The sequence below is a fragment of the Myxocyprinus asiaticus genome, chromosome 6, assembly GCF_019703515.2.
Source record: "Myxocyprinus asiaticus isolate MX2 ecotype Aquarium Trade chromosome 6, UBuf_Myxa_2, whole genome shotgun sequence".
NCBI lineage: Eukaryota > Metazoa > Chordata > Actinopteri > Cypriniformes > Catostomidae > Myxocyprinus > Myxocyprinus asiaticus.
In genome coordinates this window covers 30,923,717-30,947,689 of record NC_059349.1, presented here as the reverse complement: position 1 = coordinate 30,947,689, position 23,973 = coordinate 30,923,717, and the positions used below count along the sequence as shown (strand labels likewise).

At 42.0% G+C, this 23,973-nt stretch overlaps 1 protein-coding gene across 1 annotated transcript in view; it reads right to left on the bottom strand.

Annotated features, from left to right (window-relative positions):
- The window catches only part of LOC127442357 (cadherin-18-like), a 109,697-nt gene that overhangs the window by 26,993 nt on the left and 58,731 nt on the right, over positions 1-23,973 (bottom strand). The window contains exons 5-6 of the mRNA XM_051700317.1: positions 551-718; positions 61-248 (exon numbers count right to left, since the gene is read on the bottom strand). Of these exons, the coding sequence (XP_051556277.1) occupies positions 61-248; positions 551-718 (356 nt within the window). The remainder of the gene's footprint in view (positions 1-60; positions 249-550; positions 719-23,973) is intronic.

Below are 23,973 nucleotides of genomic sequence, written 5' to 3'. Positions count from 1 at the left end.
CAAATTTGAAGCTATCAGTTTGTGGTATGTCTGTGTAAATGGGGCATGTCGTGTTCAGACCTTTCTGAGGGAGATGATGCCTTCGCTCTTATCACTGTTAGTAGAGATGGAAAACATGGCAGCCCCTTCTTCATTGGTAATTCTGTATGTCATCTCAGCATTGACACCAAGGTCTTCATCGTTGGCTTTGATTTTGCCAACAGCTTTCCCTACCTGAGCAGATTCTGGAACGTACAACTGATAGTTCTCTGAAGCAGAGAATAAACAAATGGAACAGATGTGATTTTATTAAACATTAGAAAGCTTTTGATTCAAATCTTAAAGAGTGATATTTGTGCTGAGCTAATTTCAAGGGTTTATAGAGGATAAGCTCAAGTTTGCTCAATAAATGTTGTTTACTTGCACAAAATAAATCTCAAATGAATGCAGCCATTTGGCATAAATTCACAGGATATTCAAAGGGATTTAAGGATTAGATGGTTTCTGTAGTAAATGCGTGCCTAAAGTCCAGACTTTTCCATGATGAAAGAGAGAGAAGGAGATGCCATACTTTGAGGGAATCTTGGTGGATTGTCGTTGACATCGGTCAGGGTGATGTTTACTGTGGTGGATCCAGACAGACCCCCCACAGAGCCGGCCATGTCTTTGGCTTGGATGATGACAGAGTACTTCTCTCTACTTTCTCTGTCCATGTTTGGCAAAGCGGTCCTGATGACACCTGTGACCCAGAGGGCAAAAAGGATAAATATAGCTTCTGCTGACCTAAATAACCCATTTCCCATCATTATAGGTTCAAAATGAAATTCTAGTTTTTTGCAAATACACATTCCTACACCAGATAGAAGGCTTAACTCTCTGGGGTCGATGGACGCACCAGCACGTCCTGCTGGATTTTTTTCCTCATAACAGTGGAAACAACTTAAAATACTCTGTCATTTTTGGGCATACTGATAAGCGTAAGACATCATTAGAAACTATAAAGGGTATTTTATTTGTGTACACTCACAATAACAACAAAACCTTGTGCTTCTGTAAAATAAAGAAAATAAACAGGGTGCCCTTTCAGCTGTCTCTGTCTCCGCGAGCATCTTTCTGAAACACATCACAAAAATGAACTGAAACTCTGCGAATACTTATCAGACAAACATAAAACATATGTCTAAAGAAAGCTTAAAATGTCTACTTTTAAATAAAACAATTCAAATTTAAAACAAATATTCTCCTGCAATGTAATCTGTATGAAACCAAGAGATGTACAGTTTCTCCTGGCTCAGCTAATTATCCCTAATGTGATCACACCCACCAGCAGAGCGCGCTATTCATACAGTAATGTGCTGAGGCGATCAATGCAAATGGTAAACGCCCCCAACAATGCCTTAAAAAGCATCAAGTTCATTCACTTTTCTGCTCGTTTGGAAGATGGCACACTACACAGGTGAGGAAGCTCTTCAGATGGTCCTGGATAGTGACGAAGAGTTCACATTTTCCTCAGAAGAAGAGCGGGACTCCGACGAGGAACATTTGAAGAGTGACTTGATCCAGCCGAGGATACAATTTCAGATGAGTAAGTCATTTAGTTTTACATACATTAGTTGACATGCTATTTTATATAAACATGTACATATTTTACTAGTTGGACTATTTCCAGACTTGCCAGCCAGGATTCAGAGGATTGAAATTTGAAATATGTCCTAATAGGCAAGTTTTAGATACATTTAAATGTTGTTTCGGCTAAAGCAGGTATTTAAATTGTATGCTGTATGATATAAATATGATATAAAAATAATCTGAATGTTTAGATTATATTTTAACTAGTATTCATGCTGCCTCATTATCATCAACGAAGCTTGTGCTTGCAAATATCTGTTCGGGTGTAAATGTGTAAAATGTGCTGTAAATATGCCCTTATTAGAAAATCAGCATATTAGAATGATTTCTGAAGATCATGTGACACTGAAGACAGCAGTAATGATGCTGAAAATTCAGCTTTGATCACAGGAATAAATTTCATTTTACAATATATTCAAACAGAAAACAGTTATTTTAAATTGTAAAAATATTTCACAATATCACTGTTTTTGCTGTATTTTGGATCAAATAAATGCAGCCTTGGTGAACAGAAGAGACTTCTTTTAAAAACATTAAAAAATCTTACAGATCTAAAACTTTTAAACGGTAGTGTAGGTCTATAGTTTTTAAGTCTTTATGTAAAGAAAATGTATAGTCAGATTACTTCTTTTAACTTAAACTTGATTTTGTGAATAAGCTACAAACAATACATTCAATCATTAAGTCTCCTCACATTAATTCTCTCTCAGGGGAGGGGTCTTTGTCTCCTCAGGTGTGAATCACATCAATATTCATGATCATCCACGCCTCCTCACATATGGCCTTTCTAACACTAAAAGTGTCTTACAAAAGTTAAATTACTATATTGTTTTGTCTGAATGAGAGATCAGGATGGTTTTCACATCATTTTGTAGCAAAAACTCTAAGCTACAAGATCCAGTTCTCAAAGGTTTTGGGAACAAATGTTTAGTATGTGTTATATGGCCTTATTTCAGTGACTTAAACTTTTTGTTTTTTTCAAAAAAACACGCATAAATGTTATTTTCTCAAAAATACAAACATGTACATACATGTTGTTCACATATTATTGTAGCCCAGTTTGTGCTGAATACAGTGTTATCACTTTAGCCATTAATATGTTTTTAAGCAACTGAAAAAAGCACAAATGTCAAGGCATGTCAAAACTTCTCCAGGGCCCAAAACACACTCAGACCCCAGAGGGTTAATGGGAAAGTTTCAATTACTCACCCTCACTTTGTTCCAAACCCATAAGAGTTCCTTTCTTCTGTGGAACACAAAAGGAGAAGTTTTGAATAATGTTCATGCTGCTCATTTCCACACATCAAAGTGGATGGGGATCAGGGGCTATCAAGCTCCAAAAATGACAAATAAGTCCACATGACTTCTGCACAATATTCCATGTCTTCAGAAGACATATGGTAGCTTTGTGTAAGGAAGCCGCTATTTACTGACAACCATTGCTCAGCTAAAACTCTGAAATGGACTACAAAAGTCATATGGACAACAAAAATGGCATGTGGATATCATTCGGTGACATTGACAGCAAACATAATAGGTTCTTGCATGTTAAGACCAAACATAATTTAAGTCAATGGTACCACATCTGTTATGAGAACTATAGTGAAGGAGAACATTTTCAGTGAATAAAAACTTAAATTTCAGTCTGTTCCTCACACCAAGCTATAACTACTATACAGTAGCTTCAGAAGACTTGGAATATAGTGCCTGAGTAGTAATAGACTGCTTTTATGATATTTTCTGGTGCTACGTTTGTCATTTTGGATTTTGACAGACCCAGTTCCCTTTTACTTTCATTATGTGGAAAAGATTGTCCAGGGTCACCTTTTACGTTCCACAAAATAAAGAAAGTCATGCAGGTTTGGAATGACATTAATGTGAGTAAATGACAAAAATTTGTTTAATGAAGCTGTTAGCAACACCTGCTGGCATTTCCAGCAATAACAGCCCAGTCTGTTGGAAGGGCACCTGTTCAGAATTTCATGTGTACACTGCAGATTGACCTCTGTTTATTGAGGTGGTGAGTTCACAGCAAGTGTTTATCCTGTTTTGTCCCTGCTCCAACTTGTTGAAGGATCTCTTCGAACTTGACAATGCACCAGCAGGCATGGACCGACCCCTAACCTCCCTGTACTTTATGTATGTGGTGAAATCAGGGACTCCAGACCTCAGCATGAACCCACATGTCCAAATACAAACTTGTTTTTATATCATTGTGGGGACTCTCTATAGACTTCCATGCATTTTATGGATTGTATACAGATCTAACGATAATTTCTTTCCCCTAACTCTACCCCTACCCCTAAACCTAACCCTCACAGAAACCTTTTTGCATTTTTACGTTTAAAAAAAAAAAAAAAACATTTAATATGTTTAATAAGCCATTTCCCTCATGCTAGGCCCCACAAGGTAGGTGATCTCAGGTTTTACTATCCTTGTGGGGACATTTGGTCCCCACAATGTAGTATAAACATGTACATACACACACACACACACACACACACGCACACACCCACACACAAAGCACCAAGTATACTGGCCATCATCTCCTGCACACTCCACAGCTCTTTGGCAAAGTCTGCCATCTGCTCCAGCCATTCCCTTAGGAGAAGGAGGATAGAAAGATAGAGGGATGAAGGGATGGCTGGAGAGCTGAACAGCCTGGGTTTGCAATGCGAACTTGCATTTGTGCCCATTTATACCATGAGATCCCATGGTGATGTTGACATGACACGCCCAGGTCCCTGTGCACTGCATAGGCAGCAAAGTGATGTTTAAAGACAAAAAGTTAAATGCATCTTCTGAAATAGCAAGGCCTCTGCCAGTACATAACAGTGGGTAAATAATATTTAATGTTTATTATAGTATTGGTTTTCATACCCATACATTTTAACTCACTTTTACTAAAAATCAATACCATGTAAGACCTTTGATGTTATTACATGCTGCAGCATTTCAACTAAAAAATGCAGGACAGTTGGTCTAAGGGAAAAAATTCTGAAGACCGTGTGGAATTCACAGAGCAGCCCTTGCAGTTTGATGACATAATTGCATATGAAATGCCTCAATACTTTTAGGTCTAAGGTTTCCCATCTTACATCAGGAGAATTTTTAGATCAGTGTACTAATGCAACAAAGGGTTCAAGGTATGGCTTGTTAACACGGTCTAGTTAGCCCCTGCTAGTAGATGTTGCAACTACACCATCTGGCTGCAAAAGCATCTTTCTTCATTGACAGCCATTCAAAATAGCTGCATTATCTAGTGGATAAAAAATAAAAATTAAAAAATACTGCAAGCAACTTGTTACTTTTGGAAGCCACGGAGTGCCAATTAAAAAAATAATGTAGAAATAAATTATCAATCTATTAATTTGAAAATAAAAACTGACAAATAAATAGACACATTTAAATGTGTTTATTTAATTCATGTTTAAAAATGTAATTATATTTAACAATACAATTGTGCATTAATAAATCATGCATTTAATTTATGTTTAAAATGCAATTAAATGTAACAATACAATAGCACATTAATTAGTCATTTTTAAATGCACCTTTTAAACTGTGTTTCAAAAAAGCATTTGGCAATTGCTTTTCTTCATTCATTTACCAGTTGCTTTTATTCGTCTATTTGCCAATGGCAATTTCTTCATTTTACGTTTTACTTTGGCTTTTCTTTATCCATTTGACAATCGAGTTTAAAAATGCGATTGGACAGTTGACATGTGGGAGCAGTCAGCGAACTTTCAACTCAGTTTTAAGACACACCCCCTCTCCCACGTCCCACTCGAAAGGAGATTAAGATGGTCTGTCATTGGATGGCTATTGATAAAGATTTATGTGGTCTATGAAGCCTGTGCAAAAGAAATGGATGTGAGGCGTATCAGAAGTTAATGGTCACTTGTCGCTGCTGCAGTTAAATGTAAAACTCTTGTTGATTTTTGATCATTTTTATTCAGAAAATGTTTAGCCTAAAGCTTTGGCATTTTACCTCAAACATCTATGACATGTTAGTTGCCATTATCTGTCAATTAAATGTAAAATACAATCTAGTCTGATACAATTAAACTGTAAATGAATTAATGTTAAATTCATAACACCAATACTACAGTCGCAAGAGAGGTGTGTGATAAAAGTAGCAATACTTCACAATTTGTATAAGTATTGCTACTTTTATCATATACCTCTCTTGCAGTTGTAGTCTGGGTGTTATGGGTGTGTGATTCACAATTTGTGATCATTATGAAGAGGTGCACAACACAATATTTTGAAGCACAGACTTTATTTGCAACATTATAAATAGTCATGTACACAGCAGGTAGATATTATACAGTTTTTAAATTAGTTGTCATGAATCCCGCCTTTGTTGTTCCTCCCACTCACCACCAGAGGGCTCCATCACCTGGGGTTTGACTTTAACTCTCTGGACTCCATTTCCCATAAACTCTGTACCTGTCAATGATTACCTGCTCACTTGTTTCCAATTCACTCAACTATTTAAGTCTCACTATCACTCACTGTCATGGCGAAGTCTTGTTTTGCCCAGGCTGACATTTCTGAGCGTTTTCTTAGTTTGTTGAATTACCTGTGTATTATCCTGGACTGTTTACCCTGTCTTTGATCCGTTGCTGCCTGCCTACTATTACTGCCTTGTTTTACCTGGATATAACCTGTGATTGTCTGCCGCCTGCTCCGATCTCTTGCCTGTTTATTGAATACCCCTCTAGACTGCCTTTGATATTACTGCTGCTGGTGATTTACCCCTGCCTGTCTGAATTACTACGTTTATTGTTATTGAAAGCTGCACTTGGATCTCAACTCTGTTGACTCATCATTACATTAGTATTCCAAAGAGACCATTTAATTGCTTGACAACAAGTAAAACACAACAGTAGTTTACTGTTGGGCTTTACCATTTTCAACAAAGTGTGCTCACCTTCTGTGTATCAACTAGTCTGCCTTTTCCCGATCATACTCAGGCAATTATTTCAATACAAAAATAATTTAAAATATTAAAAAGGTGGACATAAAGTGTGTTAAGTGGAATGTGATATCACTGAAAGTGGACATGGTGTCACCACTTGATAGGAGCAGATGAGGGAAGGTCTGGCCGCACAGAGAAGCATTTGCTTTAGGTAGGATCTAGTGGCTGCTGCAGCCCGGAGTCCCGGTATCTTTATCCAGCTGATCTGTTCCTCACGCCGGTGGAGCGCGAGCATGGCGGCCGCGTGCTTTCAGTCAGTGGCACGGATTGGTTCTGTTAATGGCATCGTCGTTACAGTCTCCCTTCCTGTACACATACCACAGTGCATGATTGGGGAGGGCTGTGCTCAGCCTTTATCTGCAGCAGCGAGAAGTGTCCATTAATTTCTGATACACCTCGTGTCCATTTCTTTTGCACAGGCTTCATAGCACGTAAACTTCTATCAATAGCTGTCCAATGACAGACCGTCTTACATCTCTTTCGAGTGGGACGTGGGAGAGGGTGTGTGTCTTAAAACTGAGTCGAAAGGCAGTGGCGAATTCTCAGGGCCAGCAAAGCCTTCTCTGCTGGCCTAACATGCCAAATAAATAAATATTTTTCATCCTTTCATTCTCAATCACCTTATTGCCTATGTATTTTCAATCGCTTTCCACTCTTAATTAATCTACAAACAAACAGAGAAAAACGAAAAGTTTATCCAGTCAGAATTTATTCCTTGATGCTTACAAGCAAAGTGTGACAACTGTTTCACAAATCGCATGCCCGAAGCAGCACATGAGTCTGAGCTCCATCCCGTTAGGCCTTCAGAATTTCTTCAGAATCCCTCAACAGTGCAAATGAACTGGCAACTAAAGTCAGACTGTCGGATTCATCAGCAAATCAGATTGATTTATCTGTTCTTTGTGGGTGTGATCTTTAGGATAAGGTCTCGGTCGAGGCCTTATAGCTGGCCTTGAGTGACGCAATCACGCTTTAAGTGATGTACGTAATCTGAAAGCGAAGAGCATGAGATCTTGCTGACGAGTTGGTTGTCATCACTGCTAGTATTGCCGTTGAGAAAGAGATCCTTATGGATTTAAAAACATGAGATGTTCTGCATGACCGTGTGATTGCTTAATTTATTAAACAGGAAAGGAGGACTGATTTTCACTTCAAGAAAATTGGTAAGTGCTTTATGCATTGTTATAGCAATATCAGGAGTTTTCTAAGTGTAAATTACAATCCCAATTCCAAAAAGTTGGGACGCTGTGTAAAATGTAAATAAAAACAGAATGCACTGATTTGCAAATCTCATAAACCCATATTTTATTCACAATAGAACATAGAAAACATATCAAATGTTTAAACTGAGGAAATGTACCATTTTAAAGAAAAAATAAGTTCATTTTGAATTTGATGGCAGCAACATGTCTCAAAAAAGATGGGACAGGGTCATGTTTACCACTGTGTAGCATCCCCTCTTCTTTTAACAACAGTCCATATACGTCTGGGAACTGAGGAGACCAGTTGCTGGAGTTTTGGGAGAGGAATGTTGTCCCATTCGTGTCTGATACAGGATTCTAGCTGCTCAACAGTCCTGGGTCTTGATGTGCCAAATGTTTTCAATTGGTGAAAGGTCTGGACTGCAGGCAGGCCAGTTCAGCACCCGGACTCTTCTACTGCGAAGCCATGCTGTTGTAATAGATGCAGTATGCGGTTTAGCATTGTCTTGCTGAAATATGCAAGACCTTCCCTGAAAAAGACGTCATCTGGATGGAAGCATATGTTGCTCTAAAACCTGTATATACCTTTCAGCATTGATGGTGCCTTTCCAGATGTGCAAGCTGCCCATTCCATAGGCACTAATGCACCCCCATACCATAAGAGATGCAAGTTTTTGAACTGAGCAAGCCAGATGGTCCCTCTCCTCTTTAGTCCGGAGGACGCGGCATCCATGGTTTCCAAAAAGAATTTCAAATTTCGATTCGTCTGACCACAGAACAGTTTTCCAATTTGCCTCAGTCCATTTTAAATGAGCTTTGGCCCAGAGAAGACGGCGGCGTTTCTGGATCATGTTCACATATGGCTTCTTCTTTGCATGATAAAGTTTTAACCTGCATTTGTGGATGGCACGGCGAACTGTGTTCACAGACAATGAGTTCTGGAGGTGTTTCTGAGCCCATGCAGTGATTTCCATTACATAATCATGCCTGTTTTTAATGCAGTGCTGCCTGAGGGCCCGAAGATCACGGGCATCCAATATTGATTTTTGCCCTTGTCCCTTGCACACAGAGATTTCTACAGATTCTCGCAATCTTTTGATGATATTATGTAATGTAGATGATGAGATATTCAAAATCTTCACAATTTTACGTTGAGGAACATTATTCTGGAATTGTTCCACAATTTGTAGATGCAGTTTTTTGCAGATTGGTGAACCTCTGCCCATCTTTACTTCTGAGAGACTCTGCCTCTCTAAGATACTCTATTTATACCCAATCATGTTACTGACCTGTTGCCAATGAACCTATTTAGTAAAATGTTCCTCCAGCTGTTTCTTTTTAGTAACACTTACTTTTCCAGCCTTTTGTTGCCCCTGTCCCAACTTTTTTGAGACGTATTGCGACCATCAAATTCAAAATTACCTTATTTTTTTCTTAAAATGGTACATTTCCTCAGTTTAAACATTTGATTTGTTTTCTATGTTCTATTGTAAATAATATATGGGTTTATGAGATTTGCACATCATTGCATTCTGTTTTTATTTACATTTTACACAGCGTCCCAACTTTTTTGGAATTGGGGTTGTAGGCTGCTGGAGCACTCAGTGTCAGATCAAGTTTTGAAAAGTAGTGCTGCATTCCATTCAACTCAGAAAGTCAGATTTTACAACTTCCTACTAGGAAAGTACAATGGATTGCATCTTTAAGTCAGAATTACAACTTGTAGGCTCGTGCAGAAATTCTCAACTCCGATTTCACTGAGATGCAGGGGCATGATGTCACACAAACATGTCGACACTCAGGGAGATATACAAAGTAAATGATAAACATTCACTTTATTAAGTAATATCGATAAATGTGTTTGTTTCCACATAACATGATATTAAAGCTTGTTTAACAAATGCAGAAACTGGTGTATAAAACATTATAATCTCTTTTGATAATCGTACACCTGAAGCACAAATGCTAGCGCTGCAGCATTGTTTATCAGTTGGGTTGCTAGGAGACATCTCTAATGAGAGTCAAACCCCTGCTAAGCTAATGGGAGCATTGCAGTTTTGTTTCCTTAAACGCCATCTTCCGAATAATCGGGGAATGGAATGCATTTATGGTCGGAGATATCAAGTAGGAATATCCCTCATCCAACTTGAATGGAACGCAGCATAACCGTGTACCCTGGCGAATAGAAATGTATTGCAAGCAACATTTAAATCGCAAATATTATTAGATAAATTTTTCTAGGTATTATAGACCTCCTTGGTAGATTCATATGAAAAATTATGATTTTTGGATGTCTGTTCGGGAGACATTCATTTCACAAATCAGTCATGCTGCAGTTAAAATTAGGCTTGCTTTAGCATTAAGTGTTATTTCAAGTTCTGGCTTTTGTGCATGGATGTGTTTTTAAAATGTCAATTGGTATTATTGCTAGCTGCAACATAATGTATAATGCCCAAAGGTATAGGGTGTCTTATTCATTGTGAAACTGTGTTTTCTTAAATGGCATGAATCCACACTGAGTGAATTCACACTGAAGGCCTAGACTTAAAATGCATGGCTCGCCACTGTCGAAAGGCATTTTTTAAACTTGATTGTCAAATGGATAAAACAAAGCCAAAGTTAAACGAAAAAGAAAAGCCAAAGTAAAATGAAAAAGAAAAGCCATTGGCAAACAGACGAAGAAAAGCAACTGGCAAATGAATGAAGAAAAGGAATTGTCAAATGCTTTTTTAAAACACAAATTAAAAGGTGCATTTAAATGACTTATTAATGTGCTATTTTATTTTTACATTTAATGTAATTTTAAACATGAATTAAAAACACGATTTATTAATGCACAATTTAATTGTTAAATATAATTACATTTTTAAATGTGAATTAAACACATTTAAATGTGTCTATTTATTTGTCCATTTATAAATTGGTTTATTTATTCAAGTCTTTATTTTTAAATTAATAGATTTATCATTGACTTCTTCATTAATTTTTAATCGGCACTCCGCGGCTTCCATAGTTAATTGCAGTTTTTTTTTACTCTGCAAAAAAGAATACAAAATATATAGTAGATGAGTAGATGTTTTTTTCATACTTGAAATTGTTATTTTTATGAGAAAACAAAATTTAAATATTCTATGCCCTATGCTTTATTATTGATTAATTGTTTTAAATCATGTACTATCTGATGATCTCATCACTCACTAAATGGGGTTCATTCGGGGTTTTGCCTGATTGCATTGTTGAAAAATTGCATTGCTAGAATAAATTTTGGAGCAATAATATCAGTGTGCAGACATTTAGTCTTTTTTTTACTCATCCTCCATTTTTCATAATTTTCCAGATGACTGTACAGCCTTGAAGGATATGAAACCCAGCCCTTTGATAGACCAGTTAAAATGCCTCTACAATGGCATATGTGTCTGAATAGAGAGCTTAGTGGATATTTTTTTCAATAAGAAATAAAAATAATTTCCAACAGACCTACTGTACATATAAACACAGATACATTTATACATAAACAATTCCAAAATCCTAGCAAGAAACACAGAGTATCTGTGAGCAAGTGACATGAAGGGAATTTCAATATCAATGTTCCCTTACGACTACAGTTCACTCGACATTGCATCATGTTGACGCATATGTGGAAATTCCTTTTCCGACGACCTAGTTGAAACCCTTCTACAATAACGGCAATTCTAAGATTGGCCATGGTGTTTATGCCCCACAATTTTAGGCGTGAAAACACAACTTCTCAGAATTTTGTTCCTTCAAGACAGAAAGTCATCTCTCGTCTTAGAAGCCCTCTACATTTGTCGCCGTAGAAATACACGAGTCAGTGGACAGAATCTTCGTAAGCTTAGAAGACTCTTCGCTCCCCTGCAGTGTTCCTGCAGACATTCTACACCTTGCCGTTAGATGCTTCATTGGTGAACGGGTCCTTGCTTCAGCAACACACCTACTCCACACAGCGATTTGGCCTGAGTTTCCTTTATTGCTTTATCTGCTATATTTATATAAAGATATGTGATATATAAAAGAGCCGCTTAAGTGTTTGCATCTTTTTAAAGATATCATTCCGAAAGTGTTCCTTATGCGAGGGGCACATCCCGCCGTCAAATCAACATGAGAGCTGCGTTCGCTGTCTGGGCTGCACCCATGCAGTGGCAGCTCTCATGGAGACAGACTGCCCTCACGAAGCTTGCGAATCGCCCTCCTTCTGAGGGACGATTCAGCTTCCCGCGCCCTCCCACCTGCCTATTCTGTGACTCCCGAGGGATCACATGAGGCACGGCGGGGCTGCGAGGTTGAGCAGGATAAATTTGAGGTGGACCTCCTGCTTGCACACACCCTGCAAGCCCCTCAATCTCCATGTACTGTGTCCGTGCCAGTACAGTATATGGGTGATAAGCTTCGATCCTCTGCAGGAGTGCACGACTTCGTTACGTTTGGCAGTTCTGATGTTGGGGATGATGTTATGTCTCTCATTGCATCTGACACTGGCAAGTGTTCAATTGGGGACGTCACCACCCCTTCCCCCAATGAGGGTGAGTAGCATGCATGCACCACTGACAAGGAGATGCTTCACGTCCTTTCAAGGTTGGTTGAAGAGCTCGGTCTCGAGTGGTCTCTTCCAGAGGAACTGGAAAAATCTCGCCTTGATGAGTGGTTCCTGCAGTCCGGACGTCATCAAGCGACCGCATCCCACAGATCTGCCCCATTCTTCCTGGAGGTTCATAATGAACTGAAAAAACCTGCCATGCACCCTATTCAGCTCACTCGCACAGCGATTCCACTCTCACTAAAGTGGACCACGGGGAAGACAAAGGTTATGCCCAACTACCCCCTGTGGAAGAGGTGGCAGCGGCACACCTCACGCCCCACTCATCCTTTCAAGCTGTGTTAGCTAATGTCCACACTGGCTGGAAAAGCATACTCAGCAGCGGGCCAAGCTGGTTCAGCACTCCATGCGATGGCGTGCCCCAAGTTTTCCAAGCTAAGCTCCTCAAGCAAATGGACGAGCAAGACTACGGTCCAGAGATGCTTAAAGAGCTCCGCACCACTACGGACTTAGCACTGAGGCCCACTAAAGACACTGCATAGGCCATTGGCAAATCAATGGGCAACCTGGTGGTCCTGGATCATCACATCTGGCTGACCCTCAGAGACAAGCGTGATGTGGAAAAAGCCACCCTCCTGACGAGCACAGCCCTATGAAGTGGAATGCAAAGCTCTCCATTCCTTCCGGACCTGTCCCAAAGAAGGCTCTATTTGAAACACACAATGCTGTTCCCCTCTTTCCCACTGCTGTTTGTCAGGAAAGGAATATCCTCATTCAAAATGTTGCTTCTGTGTCTCACATTCAAATAAAGAATGTAAAAAAAAGAGTACAGCGCTCGTTGCATATGCACGAGACGCTCACACTTTATCAATAAAGAGCTTTTTTCCACTTCAAAGCCCACACATTATGCATAACCGCTTCCCAATGGTGAGCGGCACATTATATCATACAATGAACGAACCAAATCGCACTCTGCCCCATTACGCGGACGCATGGCAAGCTCTTACTGGCAATTCCGACTGGGTGCTAAAAACGATCGAACGTGGTTATACAATCCAATTTGCACATCGGCTGCTCCGTTTCAATGGTCTTCCATGGTTCCACCCAAAGATGCGCCAATGTTATGAGCTGAAATACACAATCTTCTCGCAAAGAACACAATAGAGGTTGTTCCATACTGTCAAGCATATCATTTCAAAGTCCTGCCCTTCAGATTGTCCCTAGCACCTCGCACGTTCACAAAGTGCATCGATGTGGTACTCGCCCTTCTGAAACTGAATGGCATGCACATTTTGAATTTCCTTGACAATTGGTTATTACTGGCCCAATCAGAGGCTCTGTTATGCCAGCACAGGTACTTATTGCTCCAACATCTTAACAGCCTGGGCCTCAATGTCAACTTGGCAAATAGCACGCTCTCCCCCAGCCAACAAATCTCCTTTCTGGGAGTCCGTCTTGACTCCATAAGCGAGCGTGCATATCTCACGAGTGAGTGTGTTCAGGCCATTCTCCGGTGTCTGTCTCAGTTCAGACTGGGGAGAACACTTCCACTGAAGCTGTTTCAGAAAGCATTAAGGCTTATGGCGGCGGCATCCGCCATCATTACATTAGGTCTTTTACACATGAAACCTCTTCAGTACTGCCTCAAGCACTGTGTTCTACGGCATGCCTGGCACCAAGGACACATGCGCATCGCTATATCTCACCGCTGTCTAACTGCTAAAGCACCCTTGGACAGCTCCTGCTTTCTACTATCAAGGTGTCATGATGGGGCAGGTTTTCAGGCGGAAAGTGGTGACCACGAACGCTTCCAACGCAGGTTGGAGTGCATTGTGCGAAGGACACCCGGCCTTCGGCACCTGGACAGGTGCGAGGAGGGCATGGCACATCAAGCGCCTGGAGCTGTCAGCTGCTTTCCTAGCCTTGAATGCTTTTCAATCCAAAATAGCAAATTATCATGTTCTGATTTGCTCGGACAACACGACAATTGTGGCGTACATAAACCACCAAGGCAGAATCCATTCCCTGCCAATGATGAGACTGACGCGTCGCCTCCTCCTGTCCCTTCTGGTACTCCAAGTCCCAAGCTCTGCTAGGAGTGGACGCAATGGCCCACAAATTACCTGCAAAATGCAAATATGCATTTTCCCTGGTGTGCCTTCTTCACTCTGTCATATGCAAAGTCCGAGAGGACAAGGAAACGATTCTATTGGTTGCACCGAAGTGGCCCAATGTCCTGGTTTCCAGAAATGATAGAGATTTTGGATGACACTCCAAAGGAAATACCGCTGAGGAGGGCAGCGCAGAGCACAATCTGGCATCCCCAGCCCAAGCTGCGGAACCTGCATGTGTGGCCCCCGAACGGATTGCGCTAAACATGCCAGAACTGACTCAGTCGGTTATGAACACCATTTTACAGGTTAGAGTGCCATCTATGAGATGCCTTTATGCACTGAAATGGAATGTGTTCACTAATTGGTGCTTTTCATGCGGCAAAGACCCAGTGAAGTGCTCCATACCTGAAATTCTTATATTTCTTTAAGAGTGTTTGGACGTAGGGCTCACTCCGTCAATGCTCAAAGTTTATGTAGCAACTATCTCTGCGTATCATACACCTGAAGCCAGCACCACTACAGGCAAACATGATTTAATCAAAGTTCCATAGGGGAGTGAGGCAGCTAAATCCTCCTGCCTGGCTACATTTCCAATTTGAGACCTAACTTTGGTCTTAAAAGCGCTCACGGGGCCCCACTTCGAGCTTCTGGACTCACGTGTGCTTTCTCTTAAGACCACATTACTGCTGGCTCTGGACTCAGTAAAACGGGTCGGTGATTTGCAAGCACTGTCAGTCGACAATTCATGTCTGGAGTTTGGTCTTTCAAAAGCCACCGTCAAACCCAGAAAAGGCTATGTACCTAAGGTTTTATCCATGCCTTTCAGAGCCTAGGTGTTTCATGTTTAAGCCTTTTTCCCTCCTCCATTTAATTTGGATGATGAACAGTCATATCATTTGTTATGCCCTGTGTGAGCGCTACACACATACTGTACGTTGAATGCACTCACCAGTTCATACTGTCTGACCAGCTCTTTGTGTGCTATGGAGGATGCACAAAAGGAATGTCCATCTCCAAGCAAAGACTTTCTCACTGGATCATTGATGCGATTGCCCTGGCTTACGAGTTGCAGGGTGTTAATTGCCCAATTGGTGTTAAAGCACACTCAACTAGAGGCTTGGCCTCTTCATGGGCATGGACGAATGGTGTGTCCTTACAAGACATATGTTTTGCAGCAGGTTGGTCTTCTCAAAACACATTTGCAAGATTTTACAACCTAGATGTTACGTCTCTCTCTTTGCAAGTCCTTTCTGTCTACAGTGCTTGCTATTTCGTTGGTCAAACCGACTAGGCTTATAACCCTTTATAAGTACGGGCTCCCCTATCATTTTACACAACCGCCCACATTCAGGCCATTGTCATTTCCCATAAAGTTACAAGCACTTTCATTGTAAATAAAACTTCCTTCCTGACTGGGTTCGTGAAGGGGTTAATTCATACTATATGACTATAGTTCCTATATCCATTATAAGTGCTCCACTCCTGGCCCACCATGAGGGTTATTCACTGTGGCATACTCATGTCAGTCACCGTCCTACAGGACTGCGACATCATGTTCTTTCGAGCATTATGCTTTCTGGGAGAGTTATGTCGTGTAGTGCGGCGTGATGGGATTCTGTTCCCCATATGCGTTAGCTTATGTCTAGTGAACTGTAATCATAAGGGAACGTCTTGGTTACATATGTAACCTCGGTTTCCTGAGATGAAGGGAATGAAACATTGTGTATGCTGGCTGCACTACAGACTCAGAGTTTTTTGAGGTGCGAGTGATGCGCTCTTTGTCAGAAAATTCTGAAAAATTGTGTTTTCTCGCCCACTTATATACTGGACAGCTTTGCGCCTAAAAGGGCAGGGCTTAAACACCATGGCCAATCTTATAATTGCTGTTATTGTAGAAGGGTTTCAACTAGGTCGTTGGAAAAGGAATTTCCCCATGATGCAGTGTCTCGTTCCCTTCATCTCAGTGAACCGAGGTTACATCCGTAACCGAGACGTTATGTGTGAAAGTGTAAGACGGACAGTTTTTATATATTAAAAAAATGCAATGTTCCCTTTTTAAATGGACAAGACCAGTGGGAGTGAGAGAAAATATGCAAACAGATACCTCAATCCGCCAGAACAAATAAACACATGGCAGTGTTCAGCCCCAGAGAATGTCATAGAGATTGCACCCAGCTCATTGAGAGCAGAAGCCACCTGCCAGGACAGGGGATTTCAGCAGACAACTAACTAAAAAAAGCAAAATGTTCATGTTAAACAGGCTCTTAGTATTCAGCTAGTAGCCACAAAACAGAGAAAAAAAGTAAATAACCTAAACAGGAACAGACACTGATGCAGAGCAGGGTAAGCCCTTTTCTTTGTGCTCTGAGTAAATTTCCTATCGAACAACAGATAGTCAGCCCTTTCTAGTGAAAGTGTGAAACATCAGGTAGGTTAAGCCTCACCCACAGGTAGATAGAGGATGGCTAACTACTACACAAAGATGGAATGGAGTTAACTCTCAGCCAAGAGCATAAGACACAATGCCATGTTTGTATAACAATTTGGTGGCAGCAGTAGCTTAGGACAAATACAGAAAATAAATATAGCTATACTATGCTATGCTTCATTATACTGTACTGTTCTGCACCATATTATATTATAGTATTCACCTTATTCAGCACCACTCTTCCACATTTTGTCATCTAACCTCCTGTTTTTATTGAAGCTAATGAGAAAAGTCGATCAAAAAAGATTATGTAGCACAGAAATTATTTTTTAAGATTTGATGGTGTGAGTCTGCACCACTGCTTTACTATGTGAAAATGCTATAGGCCTTTACATAATTCCATTGATCATGGTATAAATAATGGGGGGGGGGGGTACTTGTACTTGCTTGTTTTGATTATTGTGGCCCCTGTATAACGCGATATGTATTGTGTTGAAAATGTATTGTTTTTCAACAGATGTGTTTAAGTAAAAGTGTGTCGATATCATAAAAGGTTCTGAGTAATAGAAAGAAAAATAAGTATTTATAATGTCATAATCAGCCATTAAAGTCATGATTTGAATGGAAGTGAATAAAACGCAGTTGTTGTAGCACCTCTAGTGTTCATTTCTCCTGAAAACTGCAGGGAATTGTACCTGGAGACACGTTTTACAAGTTTTGCAAAAAAATTAATACAGAGTCACGTTTTCACAATGAGACCAGGTTGGCAACACACTATGATAAAACTCCTGCTTTGAACATTATAATATGGCCTCATAATCCTATCAAAACCTTCATATGATACCCGTTAACAGGGGATTAGAGATCAAAGATAGGATAAAAGAGTTGTGAGAGTGACCGAGCAGGGTATTACTGTCCAACTAGTCTCATAGAGTTTTAGCACTGAAGACACCACTAGAAGACAAACCACCATTAGAGATCTGCTGCTTCAGTGGAGGGACACAATAGTCCCAAAGGCCCCAGTGGGAGAAAGACTGAATAAGCAATAACACATGATAAACTACAGAAGTAAAGTTCATCAGGACAAACTTTATGTTGGCTTGAAATAGCCTATTATGAAAGATTATTGATAGATATAATGCTTAGCTAGGCATTGCTAACATGTTTTAGAATGTTGCTAGCATGTTTTAACATTTAGCTAGACATTGCTAGCATATTTTAGCATGTTTCTAGCATGTTGCTTTGCTAGACTAGGCTTTTGCATTTGGTTACTAGGCAGTTGCCATGGTGATACTAACAAGGCTCCTTGCTAGCCTGAGTCAAATGACCCATACTGGAAGTCTCTATGGTGTTCTGGAGCTGAGATATGTGTTTTGATACTCGGTTGCTAGGGTGAGCTCATTTGGTTGCTAGGCAGTTACCAAAGTAATACTCAAAAGGCTCCTTGCTAGCCTGAGTCAAATGAACAAAACCAGAAATCTCTACAATATTCTGGTGCAGAGATATGTGATTTGTTACTTGATTGCTAGGGTAACCCCATCTGGTTGATAGGCAGTTAGCAAGGTGATGCTTAAAAGGCTCCTTGCTACCCTAAGTCAAATGACCCAACCCGGAAGTCTCTACAATGTTCTGGTAAAGAAATGTGTTTTGCTACTTGGTTGCTAGGGTGAGCTCATTTGGTTGCTAGGCAGTTACCAAAGTAATACTCAAAAGGCTCCTTGCTAGCCTGAGTCAAATGAACAAAACCAGAAATCTCTACAATATTCTGGTGCAGAGATATGTGATTTGTTACTTGGTTTCTAGGGTAACCCCATCTGGTTGCTTGGCAGTTACCAAGGTGATACTCAAAATTCTCCTTGCTACCTTGAGTCAAATGACCCAACTCAGAAGTCTCAATGATGTTCTGGTGCAGAGATCTGTGTTTTGTTACTTGGTTGCTAGGGTGAGCCAATTTGGTTGCTAGGCAGTTACCAAGGTAATACTCAAAAGGCTCCTAACTACACTTAGTCAAATGAATGAAACAGGAGGTATCTACAATATTCTGGTGCAGAGATATGTGATTTGTTACTTAGCTGCTAGGGTAACCCCATCTGGTTGCTCGGCAGTTACCAAGGTGATACTCAAAAGGCTCCTTGCTACCTTGAGTCAAGTGAATGAAACCACAAGAATCTATGATGTTCTGGTGCAGAGATTTGTGATTTGTTACTTGGTTGCTAGGGGAAACCCATCTGGTTGCTAGGCAGTTACCAAGGTGACACTCAAAAGGCTCCTTGCTACCCTGAGTCAAATTAATGAAACCGGAAGTCTCTATGATGTTCTGGTGCAGAGATATGTGATTTTTTACTTAGCTGCTAGGGTAACCCCATTTGGTTGCTAGGCAGTTACCAAGGTGATGCTTAAAAGGCTCCATGCTACCCTGAATCAAATGAACGAAACCAGAAGTCTCTACGATGTTCTGGTAAAGAGATATGTGATTTGTTACTTGGTTGCTAGGGTATCCCCATCTGGTTGCTAGGCAGTTACCAAGGTGACACTCAAAAGGCTCCTTGCTACCCTGAGTCAAATTAATGAAACCGGAAGTCTCTACGATGTTCTGGTGCAAAGATGTGTGATTTGTTACTTGGTTGCTAGGCAGTTACCAAGGTGATATTTAAAAGGCTCCTTGTTTGTTTACTAGGGTAACCCCATCTGGTTGCTAGGCAGTTACAAAGGTGATACTTTAAAGGCCCCCTGCTACCCTGAGTCAAATAAATTAACCGGAAGTCTCTACGATATTCTGGTGCAGAGATATGTGATTTGTTACTTGGTTGCTAGGGTAACCCCATCTGGTTGCTAGGCAGTTGCCAAGGTGATACTCAAAAGGTTCCTTGCTACTCTGAGTCAAATGAACAAACCAGAAGTCTCTATGATGTTCTAATGCAGAAATATCTGATTTGTTACTTGGTTGCTAGGGTAACCTCATCTGGTTGCTAGGCAGTTACCATGGTGATACTCAAAAGGCTCTTTGCTACCCTTGTCAAGTGAACGAAACCGAAGTCAATTATGTTCTGGTGCAGAGATTTGTTATTTGTTACTTGGTTGCTAGGGTAACCCCATCTGGTTGCTAGGCAGTTGCCAAGGTGATACTCAAAAGGCTCCTTGCTAAACTGAGTCAAATGAATGAAACTTGAAGTTTCTATGATGTTCTAATGCAGAAATATCTGACTTGTTACTTGGTTGCTAGGGTAACCTCATCTGGTTGCTAGGCAGTTACCAAGTGATACTCAATAGGCTCCTTGCTAAACTGAGTGAAATGAATGAAACTGGAAGTCTCTACGATATTCTGGTGCAGAGATATTTGATTTGTTACTTGGTTGCTAGGGTAACCCCATCTGGTTACTAGGCAGTTTCCAGGGTGATACTAAAAAGGTTGCTTGCTGGACTGAGTGTAATGAGTGAAACCTGAAGTCTCTATGACATTCTGATCAGGTGATATCCATCTAAGCCATTTTGAATGAAAGTCAATGGGTTTTGGTTGCTAGGGTGCACTAAATGGTCGTTAAGCAACCTAATAAATGCAGAGTGGAGTACACATGAAGCAATTCTGTATAAAATGGCTGGGTTTCAAGGTGGATTTCAAAGTGATGGAAGTGTGTATTGGTGCTGAGTTGAGTCTCTTGGGTCAGCAGCTCGTGTTGTTGCTGACGGGGCACTGTTAAACTATAGACATATTAACAGCTGGACCAGATTCTGCAAACCATTTTACCTTTTACAGTAATGATAGAGGTTCATGCATACACACACACCATCCTGGCACACTCAGCTGCAAACAAACACATATAAGCCAAGAATATTTATCCTGCACCAAATTTGTTCTGGGATGAACACACTGCAGGTTGGTGCATTCAAACTGGGACAAACTCCCTCCATGTGCATTCAACTTGACATAAACAAACACCACAACTGTAGAAATTGAACCAAATTGTTACTAAGCACAGAGTGAAAACAAAGGAGGAAGGAGGGGAGACATTAAATTAGGATACACACTGTAGGCGAGTGTTATATCATATCAAGTAGGCCAGAGCTTGTGCGTTTTTTCCCCAGCAGTGTAGCTCAGGACATACAGTGCTATGTTTCCATGATGTGTTGATACTGCAGTATCACAAGAACAATTTGTTTATCTGTGTAACAGCTCACAAACAGAAGGGAAGGAGAACACCAGGAAGTAGGTTTTTCCAGGCTCAGGTAGGACTTTTAATCAGCCACTTCAATGCTTTACAACTGCACAAACATGTCAGCTTCACAGGCACGTAGACTTAAATTCATTAGCTTCACAGGCACATAGTAACGTAAACTCATCAGCTTCACAAACATAACAGATTAAACGTAGCAGCTTCAGGAGCACCGTGGCCTTCCTTGTGCCAGACTCTCTCTCTCTCTGCTGGTGGGGTGGCTGCTTATATGCCACTCAGCGACAGCCATCTGCGCTCCCGGTCTGTGGACCACCTTGAACTTAAATGGCTGAAGAGCCAGATACCAACGGGTGATCCGCGCGTTGGTATCCTTCATGCGTTGGAGCCATTGGAGTGGGGCGTGATCCAAGCAGAGGGAGAAGGCCCACCCCAACAGGTACTACCGGAGAGTGAGGACCGCACACTTGATGGCGAGACACTCCTTCTCTACGGTGCTGTATTTAGTCTCCCTCAGCGAGAGCTAGCGGCTAATGTTCAGCACTGGGCGCTCCTCCCCCTCCACCACCTGTGAGAGTACGGCCCCCAGCCCTCTGTCTGATGCGTCCGTCTGCAAGACAAAAGGGAGAGAGAAATCGGGTGAATGTAAAAGCAGTCCCCCACAAAGTGCGGCTTTAACCTGCATGAACGCCTGTTGACACTGCTCCATCCATTGGACCGGGTCTGGAGCTCCCTTTTTAGTGAGATCAGTCAGTGAGCTGGAGATAGTTAGGCACAAATCTCCTATAATAGCCAGCCAGCCCCAGGAACTGTCTCACCTCCTTTCTGGTCTTAGGTCTCGGGCAGGTCGCAATCGCTGCAATTTGGGGACACACCTGCCCATGGCCCAAGTGGAACCCCAGATACCGTACCTCCACCCACCCAATCGCGCACTTCTTGGGGTTTGCTGTGAGTCCCGCTCGTCTCAGCGATCTCAGAACCGCCCTCAGATGCTGCATGTGCTGCTGCCAATCATTACTGTAAATGATGATGTCATCTAAGTAGGCAGCGGCGTAAGCCGAATGCGGTCTGAGGAGTCGGTCCATGATACGCTGAAACGAAGCCGGGGCTCCAAAAAAACCGAACAGAAATGTCACAAATTGGTGTAATCCAAACGGTGTGGAGAAGGCTGTTTTATCACGGGAAATTGGTGTCAAGGGGATCTGCCAGTAACCCTTTGTCAAATCCAGTGTCGAATAAAATCGAGCAGTGCCCAACCGATCGAGCAACTCATCAATGCGAGGCATTGGGTATGCGTCAAATTTAGACACCGCGTTGACTTTTCTATAATCCACACAGAACCGTACAGACCCATCGCTCTTAGGAACTAGAACAACCGGGCTGGACCAATTGCTGTGAGATTCCTCTATTACCCCCATATCGAGCATTGCATCCAATTCTTCCCGGACACTTTTTTTTTGTGCTCGGGCAATCGGTAGGGACGGCTACATACCACCACCCCCACTCACGTAGTGTCCGTGACATAAAAGTTGTGCCCTGATCAGTGAGGATTTCTTTCAGAATCCCCACACGGGAGATTATTTTGAAGAGTGCCTCCGCAACGCTGTGTGCTGAGATGTTGCGCAGAGGCACTGCTTCTGGATATCGCATTGCATAGTCCACTAGGACCAATACAAAGCGATGTCCACGTGCTGACCGCTCTAATGGCCCAATGAGGTCCATTCGAATTCTCTCGAAGGGGACCTCTATCAGCAGAAGAGGGTGCAATGGCGCTTTTGGGGTGGCCGGTGGATTCACCAGCTGACATTCGCGGCATGCCACACACCACCTGCGGACATCACTGCCAATGCCCGGCCAATAAAAACGGGCTATTAGGCGGTTCAGTGTTTTTCTTTCCCCTAGATGACCCGCCATAGGATTATAATGAGCCGCCTGGAACACCATTTCCCGACGGCTCCGCGGTATTAAGAGCTGGGTTGTATCTTTCTTTGTCTGAGCACCCTGTGTCACTCTATACAACCGCTCGTTTATAATTGCGAAATAAGGATATGAAAGGGCGACATTCGGCTGGAGTTGTTGACCATCGATCACTCTCACTTGGTCAAAGGCATGCTTGAGGGTTTCGTCTTGTGACTGCTCCAAAGGGAAATCCCCTTCGGGAAATTCCCTGAGGACGGGAAGGGCTGCAGCCTCCCCCCCCCCACATCATCCTGACGTGGAGCAGACGAAGACGGCCCTGGCTCCGCCTCCCCTGCCAAAACATCGCACATTTCACATCTCATTGCTTTAGTGCAGGACCCATCCGCGCATATTCCCTTTAATACATTTCTAAATTCAGGCCAATTAGTCCCCAAAATCAGCAGATGGGTGAGGCGGGATCTAACCGCGGCCTCCACTCTATGTTTTGTTCTCCAAAATTTAATCACAAGGGTCATCACAGGGTAGTTGTGAATATCCCCATGCACACACTTCACCCTCACTGTTTTAGCTGTGCCCAAAGCCTCGTGCTGAACCAAGCATTGGTGGATAGTGGTTTGATTACAACCCGTATCCAACAATGCTTGGTGAGTAACCCCCTTGACACTTACTGGTATCCGGTATGCTACGACCCGATCGGGGGTAGCCTGCAGAGTGTCAGAGATCCGGACCACCGTTCCCAGCTCCATCACAGGGCATTGATCCCGGAAGTGTCCCGGATCCCCGCAACTCTGGCAGACCGGCCCAGGCACCACGCCAGTACCTGCGTTGGCGGACACTTCCACCTGAGGGGGAGAGCGGCGGGGCACTATCGTTGCTGCGGGCGATGCAACACCCCGGGCGCAGGGAACTGGCTTCAGTGGCGGGACTCCTCACCTCCACGGGGCAGGAACGGGCTCTGGGGAGAGAGCAGAGTGAGAGAGAAGAGGGGAGGGG